The 21,597-nt window shown below is 60.0% G+C and overlaps 2 protein-coding genes across 8 annotated transcripts; one reads left to right on the forward strand and one right to left on the reverse strand.

Annotated features, from left to right (window-relative positions):
* The first annotated feature begins 300 nt into the window (after window positions 1-300).
* On the forward strand, window positions 301-6,764 carry LOC112313321 (putative GTP-binding protein 6). The gene is made up of 11 exons (XM_071220335.1): window positions 301-682; window positions 1,238-1,375; window positions 1,873-1,943; window positions 2,090-2,220; window positions 2,573-2,643; window positions 3,685-3,843; window positions 4,270-4,478; window positions 4,964-5,112; window positions 5,527-5,679; window positions 5,856-6,088; window positions 6,466-6,764. Exons 1-10 carry the CDS (start codon window positions 316-318, stop codon window positions 5,977-5,979), a joined length of 1,572 nt encoding a protein of 523 aa, XP_071076436.1. The 5' UTR covers window positions 301-315; the 3' UTR covers window positions 5,980-6,088; window positions 6,466-6,764.
* A 21-nt stretch (window positions 6,765-6,785) lies between these two features.
* LOC112313322 (PI-PLC X domain-containing protein 1) lies at window positions 6,786-14,327 on the reverse strand. 7 transcript variants are annotated; one of them, XM_053917056.2, is made up of 8 exons: window positions 13,372-14,327; window positions 12,629-12,879; window positions 12,195-12,516; window positions 11,685-11,821; window positions 10,115-10,243; window positions 9,230-9,385; window positions 8,213-8,396; window positions 6,786-7,771 (listed from the first exon to the last, which is right to left on the reverse strand). In XM_053917056.2, the coding sequence occupies exons 1-8, from the start codon at window positions 13,700-13,702 to the stop codon at window positions 7,533-7,535; spliced, it is 1,749 nt and encodes a 582-aa protein (XP_053773031.1). In that variant the 5' UTR covers window positions 13,703-14,327; the 3' UTR covers window positions 6,786-7,532. The 7 variants fall into 7 exon arrangements, with proteins under 7 accessions (XP_053773031.1, XP_053773036.1, XP_045059190.2 ...); XM_053917061.2 differs by having other exon boundaries at window positions 12,195-12,437; window positions 12,629-12,700; window positions 13,372-13,467; XM_045203255.3 differs by having other exon boundaries at window positions 12,629-12,700; window positions 13,372-13,461.
* Between the last annotated feature and the right edge of the window lie 7,270 nt (window positions 14,328-21,597).

Below are 21,597 nucleotides of genomic sequence, written 5' to 3' on the forward strand. Positions count from 1 at the left end.
CCCAAGGCAGGATCCGGGACCCCGGGACCCGCCGCACCCGGGCGCGGGAGGGCGCCGGGTGTGCAGAGCGCGCGCCGAGAGGCTGGGCCAGAACCCGGCCCTGCCCGCGCTGTTTCTAGTCTTCGGATCAGATGCGAGCAGCCCGCGCGGACGTGAGTCGCGTCCTGGGCGCCCACAGCGCCAGCCCCTTTTCTTCTCGCCGCGACCTCACGTCCCTCAAGCGGCCGCGCACACGTGACACGCACAGCCAATGGAGAGTCGGCACAGACGCTTGACCCTCCAGGCCCCGCCCCCTGGCGCACGCGCGGGCGCGGGATGTGGATCCTGCGGGCCGCCGTCCGCCTGAGGGCCGCGCTCTCTGGCGTGGTTCGCGGCCGGCCGGCTGTGAGGGTCGCGCCGCCGCCGCTGTTTCCCTGCCCTGCTCGCGCGCTCGCTGCCCTCGGTCCCAGCGGCCCGGGGGGCCTGCAGGGGCGAGGGGGCGGTGGCCGGGGTCCCCGTGCGGATGGCCGGAGCGGCGGAGCCGGGCCGGCGGGGGAGGAGGAGGAGCCAGAAGATGCAGAGAACGAGGAAGAGGAGGAGGAACTGCTGCGGAGAGAGCCCTTGCTGCCGGCGGGGACACAGCGCGTGTGCCTCGTTCACCCAGAGGTCAAATGGGGACCGGGGAAGCCGCAGCTGACGCGAGGTGAGCGGGCGCGGGGCGCCGAGGGGCGGGGCTTCAGGGACCTACTCAAAACGGGGAGACGGGAGGCGGGGCTGTAATGGCGGAACCTGACGGGGACCCGGCGCCGAGGGGGCGGGGCTGCGTGTCTGGAACTCAGGCCGGGAAGGGGCTTCGGAGGCTGAAATTCAGCGCGGGGACCGCCAATGCTGGGGGCTTGGAAGGCTGGTTTTCGGAAGGTGGGGAACCGAGGGGCCGGGACTTTATGGGGCGGAGCGATGAGGGGCGGGGCTTCATGGCTGGACTTTGGGGGGCGGGAAGCCGGGGGCGGGGCTTCCTGGACGGCTGTCCAATTGCCAAAACTCCTATGGTGGAAGTTTGAGGCTGCGGGCTCTGGCTCTTAGGACGAGAGGCCGAGGGGCTAGGCTCTGAGGGCAGGAACTCAGAGGCTGGTGTTCCTGAGAAGGGGGCTGGCTACCTGTGGCGGGGCAGGGGCTGAGGGGCTTCAGTGAACCCCCTCCCAAGCTGCCCTGAGCTGGCTGGAAGCGGCCGTTGTCAAGGATGCTTCTCTCCCGGAAGCCGAGTGGCAGGTGGCGGAGGCGAGAGCTCTGGTCCACACGCTGGACCACTGGTCGGTGGTGGAGACAATGGTGGTGCCGACCAAAACGCCTGAGAGGAAGCTCATCTTCGGCAAAGGGACCTTGGAGGACCTGACAGGTGGGTGTGGTGCGTGCGCCCCTGCCTTTCCCCAGAGGAATAGCAACCGCAGGCTGTTGCTGGGACTTGGATCTGACGTTGAAGAGCCTCTAGCCACATCAGAACTCGATGGATCCGCTGGGGCGGTTGGTTCGGAGAGGGCAGCCCCAGCCCTGCCCTCCCTTTCAGCTGCCCATTCTCAATGTCTGATGTGGGTCCTGCCTGTGAAGCCCGCTCTCCTGGGACCCTGACAGTCCCCACGTCAGGCCATCGTGGGCTCACGGTTCAGAGCAGGTAGTTGGAAGGGGGTGCTCCCTGCCTGTCTGTCTCCCTGAGCCTTGGGTGCATTCACTGCCGGTGGGGACCTGCGCCCCAGGCTTTCCCTGGACCCCAGACCACACCTCAGCTGTCCCGAACCCCTTGCTGAGAGGGCCTGGTGGCACGGCCAGCAGAGGTGCGGGCTGTACCTGGGACAGAAGTTGTGCAGCGGGACCCCTGACGTGACCTTCTCTCCTCAGAGAAGATCAGAGGGTTGCCGGAAGTCACAGCTGTCTTCCTGAACGTGGAGAGGGTGTCTGCATCCACCAAGGTACTCGGGACCCGCTGTGTGCCGTCCACCCCTGCATGGTGGGGGCACAGGACACAGGGTTCGGGACGGCGCCAGGTCCCCTCACCTGAGGTCCGGTGATGGGGCGGGGCTTCCCCTGCAGTGCTTCACACGCTGTCCCTTTCCAGAAAGAACTGGAGGCCGCCTGGGGTGTGCAGGTGTTCGACCGCTTCACTGTGGTTCTGCACATTTTTCGCTGCAACGCCCGGACCAAGGAGGCGCGGCTGCAGGTGGCCCTGGCCGAGCTCCCCCTGCTCAGGTGCTGGCATAGTGTCGGGTGTCTCCACAGGCAGCTGGGCCTCCTCCCTGTTTTCCTGGGTCCGACTGTCGCTGGGGCGTGGGATCCACAGGGTGTGGCTGGCCCCACCCCCTGGACAGCAGAGCTAGTTGGACACCTGATGGGGCTCGTCCCTGCATGGGAATGTCACCCAGTGTGGGACCCTGTGTCACAGACAGTGAAGGGAGGCCCCCAGCCCACCAGCCATCTCCACTTGGCCACACCCAGCGTGCCACCCTCACCCGCACCCGTGCTGTGTGGCGTCCATGCCCTTCTCCCCGGACGGGCCTCTGCATCTTCTTCCATCCACAGAGTTACCCTGTTCCCATGACAGGTCGAACCTGAAGAACATGGTAGCCCACCCAGACGGACGTGTAGGGAGCTCTCGCTACATCATGGGGTCAGGTAACGTGTCTGCAGTCTGCTCACCAGCTGCCGGGAAGGGGGAGGTGCCGGCAGCCTCCACTGGGAAGGGGACAACATCCCTGCACGATCCCGATGCGGCAGGGGCTGTGCATGGGCCTTGTCTGCGGTCCCATCCAACGAGCTGGGGGTCCGGGTGGCCGTTGTGACACAGGACCACACACCCCTGCTGAAAACCACAGCAGCTGCCCTGGCTGGTGTGGCACCGTGGCTGAGAGCCAGCCTGCGAACCAAAGGTCGCGGATGCTACTCTTGGTCAAGGGTGTGGAAGGGGCAGCCAGTCAATGTTTCTCTCCCTGTCTTTTTCCCTTCGCTCTTTTCTCTCTAAAACATAACTTTAAAAAAGTCATTTAAGAAACAATAATCGTGCTACAAAATAAAAAAAACAAAAAAAACCCAACCAAATTTACGTCCCCCTCGGCCCCTGACCTGGAGACCAGTGTCTGAGGCCCAGGTGTCCCAGGGCCCTGCTCCCTCCACAGGCTCCAGGGAGGGTCCTTCCCACCTCTTCCATCTCTGGGGACACCAGGCGTCCCTGGGCTGGTGACCGTGTCCCTCCCGTCTGCCTCCGTCTCCACGTGGCTTCTCCTCTGGGTCTGCATCTCCTCTTCTGTCCCTTCTCAGGACACTGTCCCTGGATGTGGGGCCACCCTGACGCAGGACGACCTCCTCCCAGATCCCTCACTAATCCCACTTGCAAAGACCCTGTTTCCAAACAAGGTCTCCCACCCAGGTTCTGAGGGTCAGGAGGTGGTACATTCTGGGGCTACCACGCAGCCCACTGGCGGTATCGGGGGCTGTTCTCCCAAGGCTCTCACTTCCTGCCAAGTGAAGGCGACCTCAGACGTTGGAGGGACACGCCTGGCCCCGGGAAGCGCTGTGGGTCAGACGTGAGGTGCTGGGTGCAGCTGCCCGGCGTGGTGGAGCTCACCTGCCCTGCACCCGCGGGGCCTCTGTCCACACAGCCGCCTCGTGCGTTGTCCTGCGTTGCCTGCGCACTGACTCAGCGTCCTGGGGTTGCAGGAGAATCCTTCATGCAGGTGCGACAGCGCCTCCTGAAGGAGAAGGAGATGAAGATCCGGCAGGCCCTGGAGAGGCTGCGCAGGAAGAGGCAGCTCCTGGGGCGGCAGCGGCAGCGGCGGGAGTTCCCGGTGGTCTCCGTGGTGGGATACACCAACAGTGGTGAGCAGGCGGCGGGTGAGGGGGGGCCTTCCCCGTGCGGAGACCCCACGTCTCTGCTTGGACCAGCTGGGCTCCTGGCCAGGCCCTGCGAGAGGCAGCGTGTTCACGGCTCCCTCCACCATCCCCCCCACCGCCAAGCACGTGCAGAGCCCGCTGAGGCCCGGCCCTCTCTGGGTGCCGTGGCAGCTCCCTGTCCTGGGTCGGGCCTTGGTGTCTGCCTGCAGACAAGGGTAGTTCCCTCAGATCCTGCAGCACGGCTGGGTACGTCCAGGCGACAAAACCGCAAGTGTACGCGTGTGAACCCCGGGCTCCCAGGGAGTGCAAACACAGTTTGTCGCCATGTGGGACAGTCCCCGGGGACCCGGGGGGTGCGGGGGTACCGGGGAGGGCTCGTGACGCAGCGGTGTCCCCGTGCCCGACGTGCAGGGAAGACCACGCTGATCAAGGCTCTGACCGGAGATGACGCCGCGCAGCCCCGGGACCAGCTGTTCGCGACGCTGGACATCACGGCGCACGCGGGGTGGCTGCCCTGCCGCATGGCCGTGCTCTACATGGACACCATCGGCTTCCTGTCGCAGCTGCCGCACGGCCTCATCGAGTCCTTCTCCGCCACCCTGGAGGACGTGGCCCGCTCGGTGCGCAGGGCTGGGGGGCATAGCAGCCAGGCCGTCGGGGCCGGGTCCCCGAAACACAGCCCAGGGGAGGCCGGTACCCTCCATAAGACATGTCTTTTTCCAGTAGCCAAGTGAGAGGTGGCTCGTTTTTTTCTCTTTCTTTTTTTCTTTAAGAATTTATTTATTTTTAGAGAGAGGGGAAGAAAGGGAAACACCAATGTGTGGTTGCCTCTCGTGCGCCCCCTACTGGGGAACCTGGGCTGCAGCAGGGGTGGGGACAGGCGCCGGGGCCCCTGAGTCCTGTGCACCTGGGGCTGCCAGGCAGCACCCCACGAGGAACCTGTCCCCCCGCCCAGCTCTGCAGTCTCGGGAGCCCAGCGCTTGCTGCGCGTGGGCCTGGGGACAGCGTGGGGCAGCTCCCCCTCTCCATCCAGGCCCTGAGCGGGCCTCCGTGCAGAGCTGACACTGGCATCCTCACGTCCTGCCACGTGGCTGTCGGTCCGCAGGACGTCATCGTGCACGTGAGAGACGTGAGCCACCCGGAGACCGAGCTGCAGAAAGTCAGCGTGCTCTCGGCCCTGCGCGGCCTGCGCCTGCCCAACTCACTGGTGGACTCTGCGCTGGAGGTCCACAACAAGGTGGACCTGGTGCCTGGGTGAGCTGCGCCCGCCTGCCCCGTCCCCGCCCATGACTGGTGAACCCCACTCCCAGGGGGACCCAAGAGCCTATCAGGTGGCAGCGAGTGCTGCCCCTCGTGCGGGTGAGGCCATGTGCATGGCGGCCGGGCCTGCTCGGGAACAGGGGTGCTGGGATGCCCTCGACCCAGCTGTGGTGTGTCACGTGTGACCGGCAGCGAGCCCCCAGAGCGGGCGCCCTGCCTGCACCCCGCACAGCCACGTTTCACCGCAGGCCTTTCCCAGTCTTCCCTCCATCGGCCCCTCGGAGAGGCAGTGTCCCCACCTGGGGCGGCCTGAGGAGGTCACGGCTGGGGCCCCGGTGGCAGGGGCCCTGTGGGGACCTGCGCTCGGCTGGCTGCGGCTGAGCCAGGCCCCTGGCCGCCCCCACCCAGGTACAGCCCATCGGAGCCGGGCGCCCTAGCGGTGTCCGCCCGCCTGGGGCTGGGGCTGGAGCAGCTGAAGGCCGCGCTGGAAGACGCCGTGCTGCGAGCAACGGGCAGACGGGTGCTGACCCTGCGTGTCCGCCTGGCGGGGCCGCAGCTGAGGTGGGTGTGGTGGTGGGGTGGGCAGGGTGGCCGTTGGACCTCGCTGCCGGCAGGCACTGGGACAGCTGCGTTCTGAGGGGCGGCGTGGCCTCCATGCGTCCCGGTCGGTCCCTCCGCAAGGTTACTGTGACTCGCTCCGCGTCCCACGCCGCCCCCTAAGCCGGCCCTCCCCGCAGCTGGCTGCACCAGGAGTCCACGGTGCAGGACGTGCGTGTGGTCCCCGAGGCCGGCGTGGCTGACGTCACGGCCATCATCAGCAACTCCGCCTACGGCAGATTCCGGAAGCTCTTCCCACAGTGAGCAGGCAACTGAGACCCAGACCGTGCTCCGCGCCTGAGAGGGACGCAGGTCCCGCGTGGAGGGGGCAGCTGCAAGTCGGAGGTCAGCCGGGCAGACCCAGCGCTGCCAGGTCAGTGGGCCCGCGGCAACTCGAGTGGACGGGGTTTGCTCCCAGAAGTTTCCGCCGCGGGACTGGAACCCTCCGTTCCCCAGTCCCTCCTCCAGCTTCCATCCAGGGGAAATGAAGCACCGGGTGCCGCTGCACAAGCAGGAAGGTGCTTCCAGGAGCCAGACTGCTGCAGAGGTGGCTGCTGCTGAGCACAGAGGGTTCAAGACAGAGGCCAGGTGCAGAGCTGACTGGGGGTCCTGCGGCTTCCACAGAGACTTGCGTGCCTCTCGGAGCCCAGACAGCCCAGCGCGCCTCCAAACGGAGTGCTCAGTGGGCGCAAGGAAGGGGTCTGTCTGTGCTTCTTGTCCCGCGAGGAGTCTCTGTGCATCTTCCCTTAGACTGGTCCTCGCCATCCCGTCCGAGTGCGGTGTCTGTGTGGCCCAGAATGCCGGCCTTGGGGCGATGGGAGGTGAGCTCTGCCCCGTGCTGAGCTGAGCCCGCTGCAGGGGCCTGCACTGGACTGAAACAGCGCAGCCCCTCCTCGTCTCCCGAGACTCCGCGATGCCCACGCCGCGGACTGGCCCCATCACTCCGGTCTCCTGCCCACCACCGGCCTCAGCCCTGGACTTCCCACACCTGCTGCCCACCGTGGCCGTCCTCAGCTCCGAACGCAGAGAATAAATCTGGGAGGCCGGAAGCTGCCGGTGGTGGTCATGCGTCCCAGCGGCCCGGGGAAGGCCGCACACGTGGGATCATGGATGCGGGACACAGTGTCAGGACTGCCTGCAGCCCCCACGTGTGGCAGCCCCACCCACCCGTGCCCGAGAGCCTGGGCCACAGGGTGCCGGCCAGTCTCTGTCAGCTTGGCCTCCAGATGAGACCCCTAGGGTCTCTGAGCTCAAGGGGACTTCAAGGAGTCCCCCATGGGTGGGCGTCTCCCACGGGGGCCATGCCCCCTGGGCTCTGAGGTCCAGCCCACAGCAGTGCCCCGTGGCCAGCTTGGGGGCATCCTGTTCCCACTGCAGTGGCTGTCCCTCCACCCCCAGTTCCTCCCTGGTGGGAGCGTGAGGCAGGGGCATTCTGGTCCCTGGGCCCCTGCCCTCCCGCTGCTACCCCCACCGCCCACTGTCTCCTCCCTGCTCCCAGCGTCCCCACCCGAAGGAGAAGGGGTGAGAGCTCGTGCAGAGGCCAGCTGCCCGCAGGCTCAACATGCCACAGCGGGAGCTCAGTGAGGTGTGCATGAGGGGGTGGGGCCCCTGGGAGTCCGGAGTCTGGGCTGGGGCCCCAGGAACCCCAGGAGAGGGTGCTCCTGAGAGGGAGCATCAGGCTTCCTTGGGGGAAGCAGGTGCTAACTGCTCCCCACTGCAGACAGGCTCGGGTCCCCTTGTGGTTCAGGGGGCCTCTGTGCCCGGAGGAGCCTGATCCCTGAGCATAGTTCTGGGGGTGGGAGGCAGCGCAGCCGCGGTCAGCAGCCCAGCAGCTTCTCGTTGAGCCTGATGACGTCGCTGACGAAGGTGTCTGCTCCGATGAAGTCACCCGCGATGATGTTGGTGCAGCGAGGGCCGGGCCCCGGGCACTGCTCCCGCACCCAGGCGCCCAGCCGCGGGAGGCCGCGCAGCGTCATCTTCCTCAGCGACTGGGACGGGTGTGCCAGAATGTACTGCAGGTTCTCCGTGAGGTTGATGCCCGCCACAAACACGCCGTCTGCGGGGGCGGGAGGGGGGCAGTGACTGCGGGTCCCTGTGAGCGGTGCCTGCCCCGTCTGTGGCCCCTGCGGGCCCCCCACCCCCAGGGTTCCGACTCCCCCTCCAGAAATGAGAGCTCGGAGCGCGGGGCTGGACGACACTGTGGAATCTGCTCTCGTCATGGAGCACGCCGGGCCGAAACGGCCGCAGAGACCCCACGTCCAGGTCCCCGTGTGGGGACAGAGCCGCATCCCCAGAGATTCCACGTCATAATGGCCACATGCACATGTGTGGACAGGCATGTGCGCACGTATCTGCACATGCTCACACTTGCACACACGTCCTGTGGGGGTGTGTGCACGGATGTGGGACACACCTGTGCACGCAGACACACGCACTGGCCTGCCGTCCCCCTCCCGTTGGGCCCAGCCCACCCATGGGACCTGCCTTCTGCACCCACCGGGGCGGCCGCAGCTCTTCATGTGCTCCAGGTAGCAGATGAGCTTCTCGGGCTTCACCTGGTCGCCCCACCAGTAGGGCGCACCAGGCCACAGCACGCGGTGCCGGCTCCGGGCGGCCTCGTCCTCGTAGGACAGTAGCACCTGCTGGCCCCGCGCCCAGAGCTGCCGCAGCGTCGGCACCTCCTGTGGGGCAGGGCGGGGGCGGGTCAGAGCCGGGGGCACGTGTCGGGGGTCTGTGGCCTCTGTGTCTGCATGGTGGCGGCGGTTTGTCACTGCACATGGACGCTCCTTTCCATGCGGCCTGGCCCCACTCGGTTCGTGACAGGACGGGTCGCCGGGAGTCCGTGCCACACGTGAAGAGGGCCACTCCGCCATCCCTCTGTGTCTGCAAGTCCTGTGTCCCCAGCTCCCCACCCCGCCCTCGGTGCCATCCCCAGGGAGACTCGGGACGGCTGGCGCAGCCTCTCCCCCAGGTGCCCTCTCGGGGCTGGACCAGGTGTCCCCTGACACACGGCAGCACTCCTGCCTGGTTTGGCCCAGACCCGTTAGGGTCCGGCTGTGCTGCCCGACTGGGTGTCACTGGGGCGGTGCCAGGCCCAGGGCGGGGTTGTGTGGCAGGGTCGTGGGCGTGTGGTCGGCCTACACGCCCGGGTTGAACTCCTCTGGCTCCCCGGGGAGGGAGAGGACGCAGGCCAGACGCCCACAGCCAACGCAGAGACTTCCTGCTTAATGAAACCACAGTGGGGGCGTGGGCTGAGCCGTGTCCCAAAGTTCACACGTCAGAATGCTGACCTCACAGGTCCTCATAGACGTGATGGAGGTGACAGGAGGTCCCCAGGGTGGCCCTGATCCCACAGGACTGGGGTCCTTGTAAGAAGAGGAGCTGGGGACGCAGACACACCCAGAGGGACGCCCGTGTGAGGACACAGGGAAGACGACATTCTGGAAGCCCGTGAGCAGACGCAGCCTGCGCTGTGGCCTGTCCCCTACCCCTCCCGAGGCCCAGCCCATCTCACCCCTCGAGGACACAGCATGTCCCCAAAGATGTTCTTGATGCAGGTGACCAGGTACTCGTGCAGGTCCTTCGTCATGCCCTCGAAGTTCCTGCACGCCAGGATGACCACCTCCCGGGGGTGGCCCTCCAGCCACTCGCAGATCTCCGTGAGCGTGTCCTGGACAGGGGCAGGGGTGCTCGGTCTGACCCGGCCTGGCCCCACAGTCACACAGCCTGACCCGGCCTGGCCCCACAGTCACACAGCCTGACACCACAGTCACACAGCCTGACCCAGCCTGGTACCATAGTCACACAGCCTGACACCACAGTCACACAGCCTGACCCGGCCCGGAATGCAGGGACAACCGCTCCCATCAAGCAGTTTCCCAGGCACAGTCAGTCAGCACACGGGCTGGGTCCCGAGTAGCAAACACAGAGAGCACCTGGCTGCCCTCTGGGACTCAGCTGCCTGAGGGACAGCTGGACGGACTGGTCACGGGGGTGGGGAGAAGTGTGTGTGTGGCTGTGTGCATGTGAGTCCGTGGGTACCGCCCACACCGAGGCGGCTCCGGGGCACATGCCAGGCCCGCAGGTGACATGCAGAGGAAGGTGTGGGGACACTCCTCCCAACCCCAGGGGTCTGCAGCGGGGCCCAGTGCAGCCGTGAAGCGGACGGTGACCGTCATATTGAGGCTTCGGGAACACCTGTGCAGCTGCTGCCAGCAGGAGGGACTGAGACCGTGTGCACCGGCGGCAGAAAGTCCATGCGGAAGCATGTCTGCACAACCCCAGGCAGCCCCGGGGAACGGGGGCGTGGGGGCCGGTGCAGGCTCAGAGACACAGAGGGGAGTGGCCGGCCGCATTCCGCCAGAGGCCTTGCTGGCCACCACCGTCCCCTGCCGCCTACCTCCACCAGCAGGGTCGTGTACATCATGTGAACGAAGTGCAGGTTCTTCGCGGAGCCTTCCGGCATGTGCGCGATCCGCAGGTCCAGGTACCGCACCCCCGCATCCAGCTGCTCCGTGACGGTCAGCACCTACGCACGGAGGGGGTCACCACTGCGTGGGCGGTGCTGGGTGGCGGCTCCCACCTCGCTCCGCGCTGCCTCGCTCGCTCATTGGCGCCCCGTGCGGGCTGCGTTGCCCAGGGTCGGGTCACAGCACAGGCAGCCACGGGGACCCAGGTCTTCCCTGTGGGTCCCACTCTTCAGGGGACATGGCCAGTGGAGCCACACAGCATACCTGGGCTGGGGCCTGTCCTGGGAAGCGGCTGGGCCGGCCCAGCAGACAATGTGCCCTTGGCTCGGCCCTGGACTGGAGGTCCCTTCAGGGTCCCTCCTCACCCTCCCTCCAGGCCCTCACTGGAAGCAGTCCCACACCCGGGGGCCACAGCAGTCCCAGGCCGGCGTCCCGGACCTTCCTGCTGGACCCTGGGAGGTCAGAGCGTGTTCAGGAAGGTTGACTCCAGTGGGGACTGTCCACCCACGAACCGCTGCAGCAAAGGCAAGAAGGAATCCAGCGACAAGAACGGCAGGAAAGGCTGTGAACCCTCCGCCCAGGGGAACCGCGGGAAGAGCTAGGCTAACACAACACGCAGAGAAGCCTGCGGCCGCTGCCCCCACCCACAGAGGGACGAGGGAGAACAGAAAATTAATGCGCAGCTAGGAAATGGGAAACGAAATGGCATTTTCCCTCTGTCCCAAGCAATAACAGAAAAGGTAAGAAGGAATAGTCACAAAACACCCAATAAAACAAAATGGTAGTCTGCTCCCTGCAGAAACAAAAATGGAAAAAGCAAAATGCACATAAAGGAAAAGAAGCAGGAACGAAGAGCTCTGCCCAGAAGAACAGAAGAAGTGAGAAATGTTAGCCGCGAGACCGTCCGCGCTGACGGGCTCTGCACTCAGAGCGATGACGGAAACTCCAGGAACCGCTGTGCACACCAGGTCTGCAGCCCGCGCGCCCTGCAGGGAGCCGGGGCTTCTGCCGCGCGCGCCACCCCGGGCTGCGGAGGCCTGAGCCGCACCGAGCGCAGGGCGGGGCGCACTGTCGCCCCCGTGCGGCTGCACGTTGACGTGCACCCTGCGGTTCTTCCTCCGCCGATTCCCGGGAGGCTCGCAGCCCGCGCAGCCGCCGCCCCGGCTCCGACCCCCACCCAGCCCGCTTGCTTCCCGAAAGGCTGCGGGCTGACTCTTCCGAGGCTCCCCGGCTCCCGGGCACCTGACAGATCCAGGAATGCGGCTTCCCCGCGTTCCACAGCGGGCTCCCCGCCCCGGCGCGTGCGCGTGGGCTGCCCACCCCCACTGCGTTGCGTGGGCTGAAAGTCAGCGCCAAGCAGTCACGGAGCCGGTTTCTGTGACAAATGGGCCCTCGTCTGCTGCCCCAGCGCGGAGGGCGCGGCCGGAGGGAGCTTTGTTTCCATCGCCTTCCCAGGCGGGGTGACTGCTCGGCGGGAGCCTGGGCGCCGCGCGGGCTCACCTGGGTGACCGACCACTTGAGCACGGTGGGCAGGGTGACGCAGGGCAGCGCCTTGGCCAGCAGCTGCAGCAGCGGGGACTGCGTGTGGGAGATGGGGCACCTCCTGTTCAGGCTGTAGGTCATCGTGTCGTGGCTGCCTGGAAGGAAGCCGGCACGGCCGCCGTGAGCCCCCCCACCCCACGGTGCGCATGGAGCTCTGACCGGCGACAGGCAGGGGACACGCCGAGAACACTGGGGGGGGGGGCAGCCCCAGAGTCACGCCAATGACAGTGTCCTGAGAAGGGACAGAAGAGGAGACGCAGACCCAGAGGAGAAGCCACATGGAGACGGAGGCAGACACGGGAGGGATGCGGCCACCAGCCCAGGGACGCCTGCAGCCCCCCCGAGCTGGAAGAGGCGGGATGGCCCCTCCCTGGAGCCTCTGGAGGGAGCGCGGCCCCAGGACCCCCTCAGGACCCATCCTGCAGCTGCGTCCCCGCCTCCATCTCATCCCCGCAGACACGCGCTCACCTGGGATGGCCAGGTGGTGCAGCGGGATGTCCCAGAGCCGGGGACACAGCGCTGACATCCAGTCCTCGTTGCCATTCTTCGTGGGGCAGGGCAGGCCCGGGCGGCTGCCCTCCGACCTCTCCTGCCCGCCCGCGGGCATCATGGTGGGGGCGGGGGGCGCCGAGGAGCTGAGGAGGGACGGGAGGTCGTGCCCAGTGAAACCCGGGGCACCTCCGACGCTCTTCTCGCCACACTGGGCAGCGGCTTTGAGAGAAAAGAAATCACACTTCTTCCAGGGCTGGTTGGGAGGCTGAGAGGGTACGAACGGGAGTAGGGAGAGTTCCTGACAGAGCAGACAGACAGACAGAGAGGCAGGGTCACGGACAGGGGGATACGAAGAGGCAGACGGGAGGACCCAGCAGCCCCACAGCCGCTTTCCCAGGGGGACTGCGCACCGTAGGGTCGCACTGGCGCCCAGGGGCGGTGCAGAGCTCAGTCGCAGGGTCTGAGCTGCGGGTCTTTTGTCCCTGGGGAGGTGCAGACGGGGGACGCGGTGAGCGCCCGGGCCCCGCGGGGCTGGGCCGAAGCAGGAAGTCTTGAGCTCTGGAGGGCAGGGTTAGCGGCCGATCCGGGGTCGGTTGGTCGGGGCGGTAGCTGGAGGAGACGCGAGCTCTTTCTCGGCACGAGCAGAGGAGGGGAGATGCTCCTGTCGGGGCTGCGAGGGTCAGGACGCGCCCACGGGGCTCTGAGGCTGACACACGGGCGCCCTGGGCTTCCCGGGGACATGGGGCACCAGCTGGGGCAGCGTCCCGCCAACCTGACCGGCGGGAGACACCAGAGGCTCCGGGGGCCCAGCGCCTGTGCGCGGGGGCGCTGGGAACCCGCTTCCAGCATCGCTGGCAGGTGAATAATCGGAAGGGTGAGCAGCTGCCCTGGCACTCGGTGCGCTTCCGGCCCGCCCAGCCCTGCAGCTGGGCCGAGGGACCCTCCCCGCCGGGCAGACACAGGTAGCGGCCCTGGAGCCCCAGGCACCCAGCAGTTCGGGGCCCAGAGAGTTCCTACTCTCCAGCCCGGCCGCGGCTCCCTCTGCCCCGCGCTGCTGCATCGGATCTGGCACCGGACAGCGGGCTACGCGGAGCCGCGCCGCGCCCACCCATCTCCCTGAGGGGACTCGGGTCCCCCGAGGAGCAACACCCACCTGCGCGGTGCCTCGGTCCTCGCAGCAAAGCCCCCTCTGTGGCCTCGGTCCCTGCGCGGTCCCAGCCGAGACTCGGCGCTTCCGAGAGCAGCTCCCCGCTCATTGGCTGCGCGCTGTGCCCGCCCGGGAGGAGGCGCCGGAGGAGGGGCTGGGTGTCAGCAGGGGACTCCACCCAGGCCACAGCGGGGTGGTGGGGGCGCACAGTGGCACCCCGAGTCCGGAGCAGGCCCTGAAGTGAGGCCCCGCGGTGGGAACAGCCCTGCCCAGGAGAAGGGGGTCCCACCCTCGCAGCCCCAGATTCTCGTGGGCAGGATGGGAACACCCAGGCCATTGCTGTGAGTGACAGAAGATGGGACAGGAGGGTGTCCTGGGGTGCCCCCAGGGTCAGTGCTCAGAGGCCAGGGTGTGACCTGACAGCCCGACCCCTGTGACCTCTGTCCCCGCCTGCAGTCACTCTGGGCCCCAGGCCAGAGCAAACCTGGCTTGCGCCCAGGGCTCTGGTTGCATCAGGCCTGTGACCTCACCCCAGTGACCTCTGCCATAAGTGTCCGGCCCTTCAGCCCCAAGTGGCCCTCGTCCTGGGCCCACCAGGGCGTGTCGCCTGAGTGTGGGGAGTGCATTTCCAGGACATGGAGAGTGGATTTCCAGATGTGTCCACCCTGCCAGCTTCTCAGCCCTGTCCCTGAGGTGGCCAGGAGCCCAGCCAGCCAGCACCCTCGCCCTCCTCCCTCTCTGGCCCCCTCTCTGTGACTCAGTGGGTCATCCTCTCAGCAAAGTGCCTCGTGCCAGCCCAGAATGGACAGAGCCGGGGGCGGGGCTGGTGGGCAGGGAACCACCCTGGAGGGACGTACCAGCAGGGCCAGAGGGCCGGGCGATTCAGGTGCAATTCTATCTCTAACCCTCTGGAGCAGACGCCCGTCCTCTGACCTGGGGAGGGGGCTTACCTCCTGGCTTCCAGCTGCTCTTCCACGTGCCCCGTCTCCCAAACCCCCCCCCCCCCCCGTGTTCGAAGAGGTAATAATGAGATTTTCACCCAAACGACATGCAAACTCTACGACCCCAAGCAGAAAAAGGACAGCATGTTTACACAAACCATAGTAAGTTTGCGCTACTCCAGAACAAATGAGAAGATGCGCTCGGCCTGCCTACGGTTCTGACGGTCCCGATGGTCCGGCCCGGTCCCGGAGTCCTTCTCAGACCCAGCCCGTCCACCCCCCTTGGCCCGCCCGTCAGTCCCTTCTCTCCCGTCCCAGTGGCCGCTGGACCTGGACGCGCGGGCGGACTTACCTGCGTGGGCGGAGGGGCGTCAGCGGGGCTGGGGAGGCGAGGGTCCCTGGAAGGAGATAGGAGGGGGCGCGGCGATGCGCACTCGGTGACTTCGAGAACGCAATGGGGAAGAGTAACCGGGACGCTGCCCGGTGAGCGACAGAGGGGCTGGGGCGGGGTGTTAGGACTGCGGAGGTGCAGGCGGGGTGCGATCCCCGCGGGTCAGGGTCGGGGGTCGGAGCCCCAGTGGGAAGGGGCTGTCCGCGTGTGTCTGGAAGGAGGACGGAACCCTGGTGGGAAGAGGCGGGTACGGGAGAACGTGGACCCGAGACGCCCGGGGAGGTTTGAACAGGCTACATGACGGGGAAGCAGGGGGAAGGGCCCACGAAGCATTTGGGTGGAGCGCAGAGAGCTGAGGTTTGGGGACAGGGACGTGCGGGTGGGCGGAGGTTCGGGAGACCGTGAGACACTCGAGGAGGGTCTGGGAGGAAAGGAGATGGGGCGGGAGGAGGAACGGGGTCGCGCGCTCACACAGGTTTGGGGGTCCCCCACCCGGTGGGAAGGAAAGGAGAGCGGAGCGCAGCGGCCTCACCGCGAATAATGCTGCGCGCCCGGCCTCCGCCTCTCACGCGCGCGCGGGAATCAGCGTGGTCCCTGGGTTCGAGGAGCCGGAGCGGGCTGAGGGTTCACGTGGATGCTCTCCCCTAGATCGACTAGCTCATCCCTCTCTTTCCTGGTTATGGAAAGAAGAAAAAACGGGAAAACCAGGGAGCGTCCAGGGAGTGTAGTGAAGGAGGAAGGACTTCTTCCGTTTTCCGTGGTGCAAGAATCGAGTCCCGCTGCGCTGAGGGCTAACCTTTTGCACTTGGCAGGTTGATTATAAACTGGCTGTTAAGGAAGGGAAGGCTGAGAAATTACGTAGGATTGTCATCTCATTTCTTCCTAAGAGGCTTAGTTGCCACAGTTTGGTTTAGGAAGAGAGCTTCAGCACCATCACCTCAGCTTCAGATAGTGATACTCCTAGCAAGAGCTTGTTGACCCTCTTACCCTACTCCTTGTGTCTTAAAGTTTTGGGAATCGCCCGACAGAAATTAACCTGCCAGGTATGCTGGGTTTTTTCTAAATTGCCTGCATGTTCCCCATTTACCTTTGAAATCTAAGACTCTGTTCTTCCATTCTCCAAAATACCCTGTATACCCAATATCATCTCCTTATGTTTGGTATTCATTTGAATATGAATTCCCCTTGCCCATGTGTTTGACATTGAATACCTCCCGTTAATCAGATTATGTTAATTTGATTGTTATCCCAGCTCTTAGAACTTAGAAGGTATGGCAAAAATAATGTTTTAAACCCCGCAGTGTTGGTGAGCTGGCTGTGTGACATGCATGGCTGGGACACTAACTTCTGGAAAGTGCAGCCTCTGAGAGATCATGGACATCTGCTGGCAAAAGTAAGCATTAATATTATTTCTTTGCTCTGTCAGCCTTTTTGGTCTATTTCTGCAGGGTTTGGTATAATTTAGTATTGCTGAGACTTATTTTCTTCTCTTGTATACTTACATTGGCATGAAACCCTATTTCTGAGGCCAGCTGCTCAGACTTAAAGACTCAGGAATGTTTTTTATGGGCTCCTGGCTCTGTTTACATTGTGAGGACTCGGTTCTGCTCCTGCATGTGGCAGCTGGGCTCCATTGTCCAGCTGTAACCCTGGAGTGTGGCTGTGGGGTCCTGGTTACACATCTGGGTTCTGTCTCCTGGGTCTGTGGCCTGGGGTTGAATCTGTGTCTGTGTATCTGGGATCTGGAGGCTCTGTGTGTGTGGCTTCGTGTCCTGGGTTGGTGTTTGGGGTCCGTGTGCAGCTCTGGCTCTAGGGTCTCATGTATGGAGCCTGGCGTCCAGGGTTCTGTCAGTCTCTGGTGTCGAGTGTCTGGTATTCAGGGTTGATGGTCTGGCCTGGGTCGTGGGGACAGTTAGGGATTGGGGCCGGGGTCTGGGGTTCAGCTTTTGGTTCCAGATCTGGTCTGGGGTCCAGGTTCTGGACCCAAGGGCCTGTGTTCTGTCCTGAGTCTGTCTGTGGCATCTGGCATCTGTGAAGTGGTGGTCATTGGCTCCAATTCAATGCCAGCAGGACTTCTGGAGTTGGGGTGTGGGGAAGAAGGAAACTGTAAGTAGTGCAAATAGCTCCGTTTTGAAAGTAATGGCTGTGAGCGCAGCAAGGCTGTTAGGAAGCTCGGGATTGTTCCAGGTGAATCATGAGGCAGCACCTCTGTGGGTCAGCCCAATGGTGCTGCTGCTTAGTTGTGAAAGCATCGTGGTTGTGAGGGGGCCCTGAAGTGAGGCAGCCCCGGGGCAAGTTCCCCCTCACCCTGTGCTGCTCAGCGTTTCTCTGCTCTTTCTGGTCTGGTCCCGTCATTTCCTCTCTGCTCGGCTGCATTTGCACACAAAGAAGTGTACATTGGAAAATGGGCCCCTGTGAATGTGGAGATTGGGCTGGCTGAGCAGAGAAAAGGTCTCTGGTGTTGTCACCAGAGCAGTCTAGGTTATTTTTATTCTTAAATTATGCCAAGTTTTCATCTCATACTTTTTTTTTTAACCCAAACTGAGACTGCCTTTTTTGTGGCAGCTTACTTAAATTATACAGAAAAATAAAAATTAATTCAAAATACTACCCAAACAGGTAACAACTGCTATTGTTGTAACTATATACCCTTCCAGACAGCTCTCCTTGCCTATTTCCATTCTTCTACTTTCTCTGGATTTAATTTATTTTTCTGCGTTTGTTATATGGATGCAGAACATGTGAATTTTCAACTGTTTCCCAATAATGTGCAGATTCGTGACTATGTTTGCGCATAGATTTTTAATGTATCATTTTAAATATTATTCAGTTGAAATGATTTTTTAACTTCAATTGTGATTCATTTTGAGTGCTATTTAGAAGTATATTTCATAACTTCTAAATGTAAGAATTTTGTGGTTATTTTTACAACTGATTTCTAAATTATTTACAGTGAGAGCAAGAAACTTCATGTAATTTCAATGCTTTGAAATTTTTTTAAAACTTCATTACAATATGGTCAATGTAAAAAAACGTTGTAAGCATGCCTCTCTGCTGCCGTCTCGTGGTCATTTTGGGAATAACACCTTAGGGCCGGCCACCAGGAAAAGCTGTGTATAGTCGGTTATCTGTGAATGTTGAACGTAATTTGCTGCTCTTGGTGTTTCTTACACCCTTACTGAATTTTTTGAGGTGGTCTTTTGTTTCTGAAAGAGGAATGCTGTATTCCTGATGAGAGAGGTTTGTTAAATCTATTAGGATTATACATTTTTGTTTGTGTCTGTGTTCTATATAATTTAAGTTTATGACATTACGTACTGGTGAATTTGGATCTTCTGGGTAAATTAAACTTTTTGATAGGAAGTACTCATCCTCTGTAGTCATGCTTTTTACCTTCAAGTCTACTGCATGTTATTATGTAATTTTCATGTGGTTTATGTTTCCATAATACAGGGTGGGCAAAAGCAGGTTTATAGAGACAAAGCTTATTGTTGTCTTATTATTTAATAATTATGATATTAGTTTCCATGTGAACAACTGTAAAGCTGCTTTTGCAGCATCCTGTGTATCTGTTCCCATTCTTTGATTTTCAATCTTCTTTCACCCTATGGTTTAGGTAATTGACATGTTCTTCCAGTTTGTGTCTTTTCTTTTTATTGTCTGAACAAGTTCTTTTTCAGAGTTGTCCTTAATTTTATAAAGTACATACTATTAATGTATTTCGTCATTAAACAGCGTGTTCACAAGTGTACTTGATTCCTGGCTATTTTGGTTGAAAAAGACCACTAAAAATGAAACCTACATATGAGGGGCGGGGCCTGTCTGAGGTCAGAGGCAGGACTGGCCTGGAGGTGAGAGGGGGCCACAGATGTGGGTGGGGCTGGGTGGGAGGCCGAATACCCCTGCTATCCAAAGTCATTCGTGTTCCCCTGGAATCAACCACTTATCCTGCTGACTTGTACTGAGGTGTCATTCCTCATAATGGCCACGTGATGGCAGCAGGACCAGCATTTGGAATACATAGTGCACTAATGCCAGGGCCAAAAATTTTGTTTGCTTTTCACCATCAGATGCCATGACAGACACAATTTTCATTTTCCCCCAAACGACGGGACTGAACAACTATTGGACTGCGTTGTCACCGTTTTGTTCCACTGCCCTCTGCCGCCTTTCAAGCTACTTCACCATTCCGTCGTCCCATAACATTGTCCTCTTTCAGACCAGAGAACTCTTCCAAGTGTCTTCTGCAGTCTTGCAGGGAAGGGAAATTTCTTTCCAATAAGAGAAATTCACAAAGACCAAACTAAAGGGTCATGCAAAGGCGCAAGCTCTGGTGAGGACTGCTGATGAACAACGACTGCCCAGCCAGGCTGGAACAGCTTTCCCCTGGTCACCAAAGAGAAGCGGGTGCACTCCTGCCTTATCCTGAAGCTCCCCTGTCATTCCTGACAAATTCTGGACATTTTCCCTCAGGTGGCTTTCACTTGGTCTAACAGAGATCAGTACTTGTTGGGAGAAGTCCTCTGGGTTTCTGCAAGGAGCTCCCACTGCAGGACATTACCTCCTTCGGATGAAGACCACCCTTTGGAGGGGCTGCTGGGGGTTCCTGGGCTTCCCTCAATATCTCCTGCTCCACATTATTCTCAGATATCAACGGTTCATCCCCTCACACTTTGTCCTGGAAATGGAATGTTTCCCTTCCATTTCCGTAGAGAACTGCATGTGGAAATTCAGTCAAGATGAGACCCCCACAAACCTGCTTGACCTCTGTGGAACACAAATGTCAAAGAGATTAACATAATCAAGCTGCTGCAAATGCTTTTTGACATTTGATTCGGATACTTTGAGTATGTTGCCTGTCTCCTGCGTGCCATAACATGGCGCTTATATTTTACTCTTTCTTGTTTTATACCTCTTCGTGCAAAATTATGAATAAATTTTACCTCCACGTTGTTTAAGGAAGCTGCAACACACAGAGCCAATGACAAGTGATTTTGAAGCACACCTGCAAGTTTTAACAAGTTGATTACAGTATAAAGCCAGTTCCAACAAATGTCCCATAAACCACGTTTATTGTTTCCTTGGCCATTACTCTGGAAACCAGTCTCGAGGTAACTGGAAAGCCCTTACACTTAGATGTTTTGAAACGCACTTCTAAATACCACTGCCATCAACACTCATTGATATTCCACTGGATCCAACCACTTTTCCTGCCTCAACTAAGATGTAATTCCCGAGAAAGGCCACGAGATGGCAGCAGTACGGACACTTAGAACATTTGGAAATGACCCTATTGTACCATCCCTGTGTTCTCAACCAACTTCGAAGGACTGAAATTATAGAAAATACGTTTCACTCTCATGGCTGGGAATGTAGGACTGAGAAACTAAAGGTAACTAGAAAGTCCTTTCATTTAAATGTAATGAAAGGCACTTCTCAAGTAACATTCCACAAACCCTTAGTAGATAACTCACTATAGCCAATGACTTTTCCTGCCGGCCTGCGCGAAGCTGTTATTCCCGACTGACACACGAGGTGGCAGCAGAGAGACACACTTGGGACAATTTTCAAAGGGACCATCCTGCCCTAAGGCAAGTTTTAACAAATTTCAAAGGACTGAAATTACGTACAGTATGTTTCTTACTGTCATTGCTGTTAATATAGAAATCAGGAACAAAGGGTAACTAGTAAGTGCTGATATTTAAAAGTTACTAAATACACGTCTAAATAACATTGCAATCAACATTCATTGATGTTGTAACTGCAGTCAACCACTTTTCCTGCTGACCTGCCCCTAACATGTTATTCCTGAAATGCCCACCAGATGGCAGCAGAGACGCACACTTGGAACACTACTATTTGCACAAAGGGTTCATCCAGTTTTTATGCAAAGACGAAAAGGAAGAGACGTTTTTCGTTTTCACCAATAACTGTATTGAACAATGTATTCACCGTTTTGTTCCACTGCTTTCTGCAATATTGCAGGTATCTTCATAATTCCATCTTCCCAAAAGTTTTTATCTTTTGGCCAAGCCAATATAAAGGCAGTTTCAACAACCATCGCAGCAGTGAAATTATATACAATGTTTCTTAAGTGTTCTCGTTGCAGTTCAGCCAGAGTTCACATTCGAGAAATGGGACTCTGAAGTCCTTATATTTGGTAATTTTGTAATATACTCGTAAACAACCTCAAAAGTAAAACACGATTTGAATTACAAAACAATTGAAAATGAATGGTGATAAAGATACTGCATACCAAAACTTATGAAAGAAATCTTCAACCTTCAATGCAGATTATCAGAAATAAAAGCTGAAAATTTACTATTTTTGTAACCATATTAGGAACCTAAAATAGTACATTAAATCCAGAGAAAGTAGACAAAAACGTGCACAGGAGGTGAGAGGGGGCTACAGATGTGGGTGGGGCTGGGTGGGAGGCCAATTTGGCTGGGGGGCGTGAGGGGCTGGCAATTCTGGGGGAGAGATGAGCAACCACATGGGCTGGAAGTTAGGTGCTGCCGTCTTTGAGTGGCTGCTGGTCTCCGTGGTCCCGAGGTGTTGCTCACAGCCCAAGTTGATGAAGCAGTGCAACCCAGGGACAGGAGCTGAGCTGTGTCAGGGCTATAAGGTGGGGGGAGGGGGGAGGGCAGACACAGCCCCGCTGTGGGGAGCAGAAAAGGGGGGCCTGGCTGTTTCTGGTGTACATGTCTCAGGTCCCAATGTAGCTGACCACTTACTGTGGGGCCACTTTTCTATATTTATCTAGAGTATATTTCAGTTGTAGATAACTTTGGTCCATGGATATACAATGTTACCCAATTTTTAACCCAAAAACAAGATGATATTTTTCATTTGTTTATGTTTCCGTTATTGGGTAGCAATTTCCCATTTCGTTTATAC

Source organism: Desmodus rotundus, chromosome X (genome assembly GCF_022682495.2).
Source record: "Desmodus rotundus isolate HL8 chromosome X, HLdesRot8A.1, whole genome shotgun sequence".
Classification (NCBI taxonomy): domain Eukaryota; kingdom Metazoa; phylum Chordata; class Mammalia; order Chiroptera; family Phyllostomidae; genus Desmodus; species Desmodus rotundus.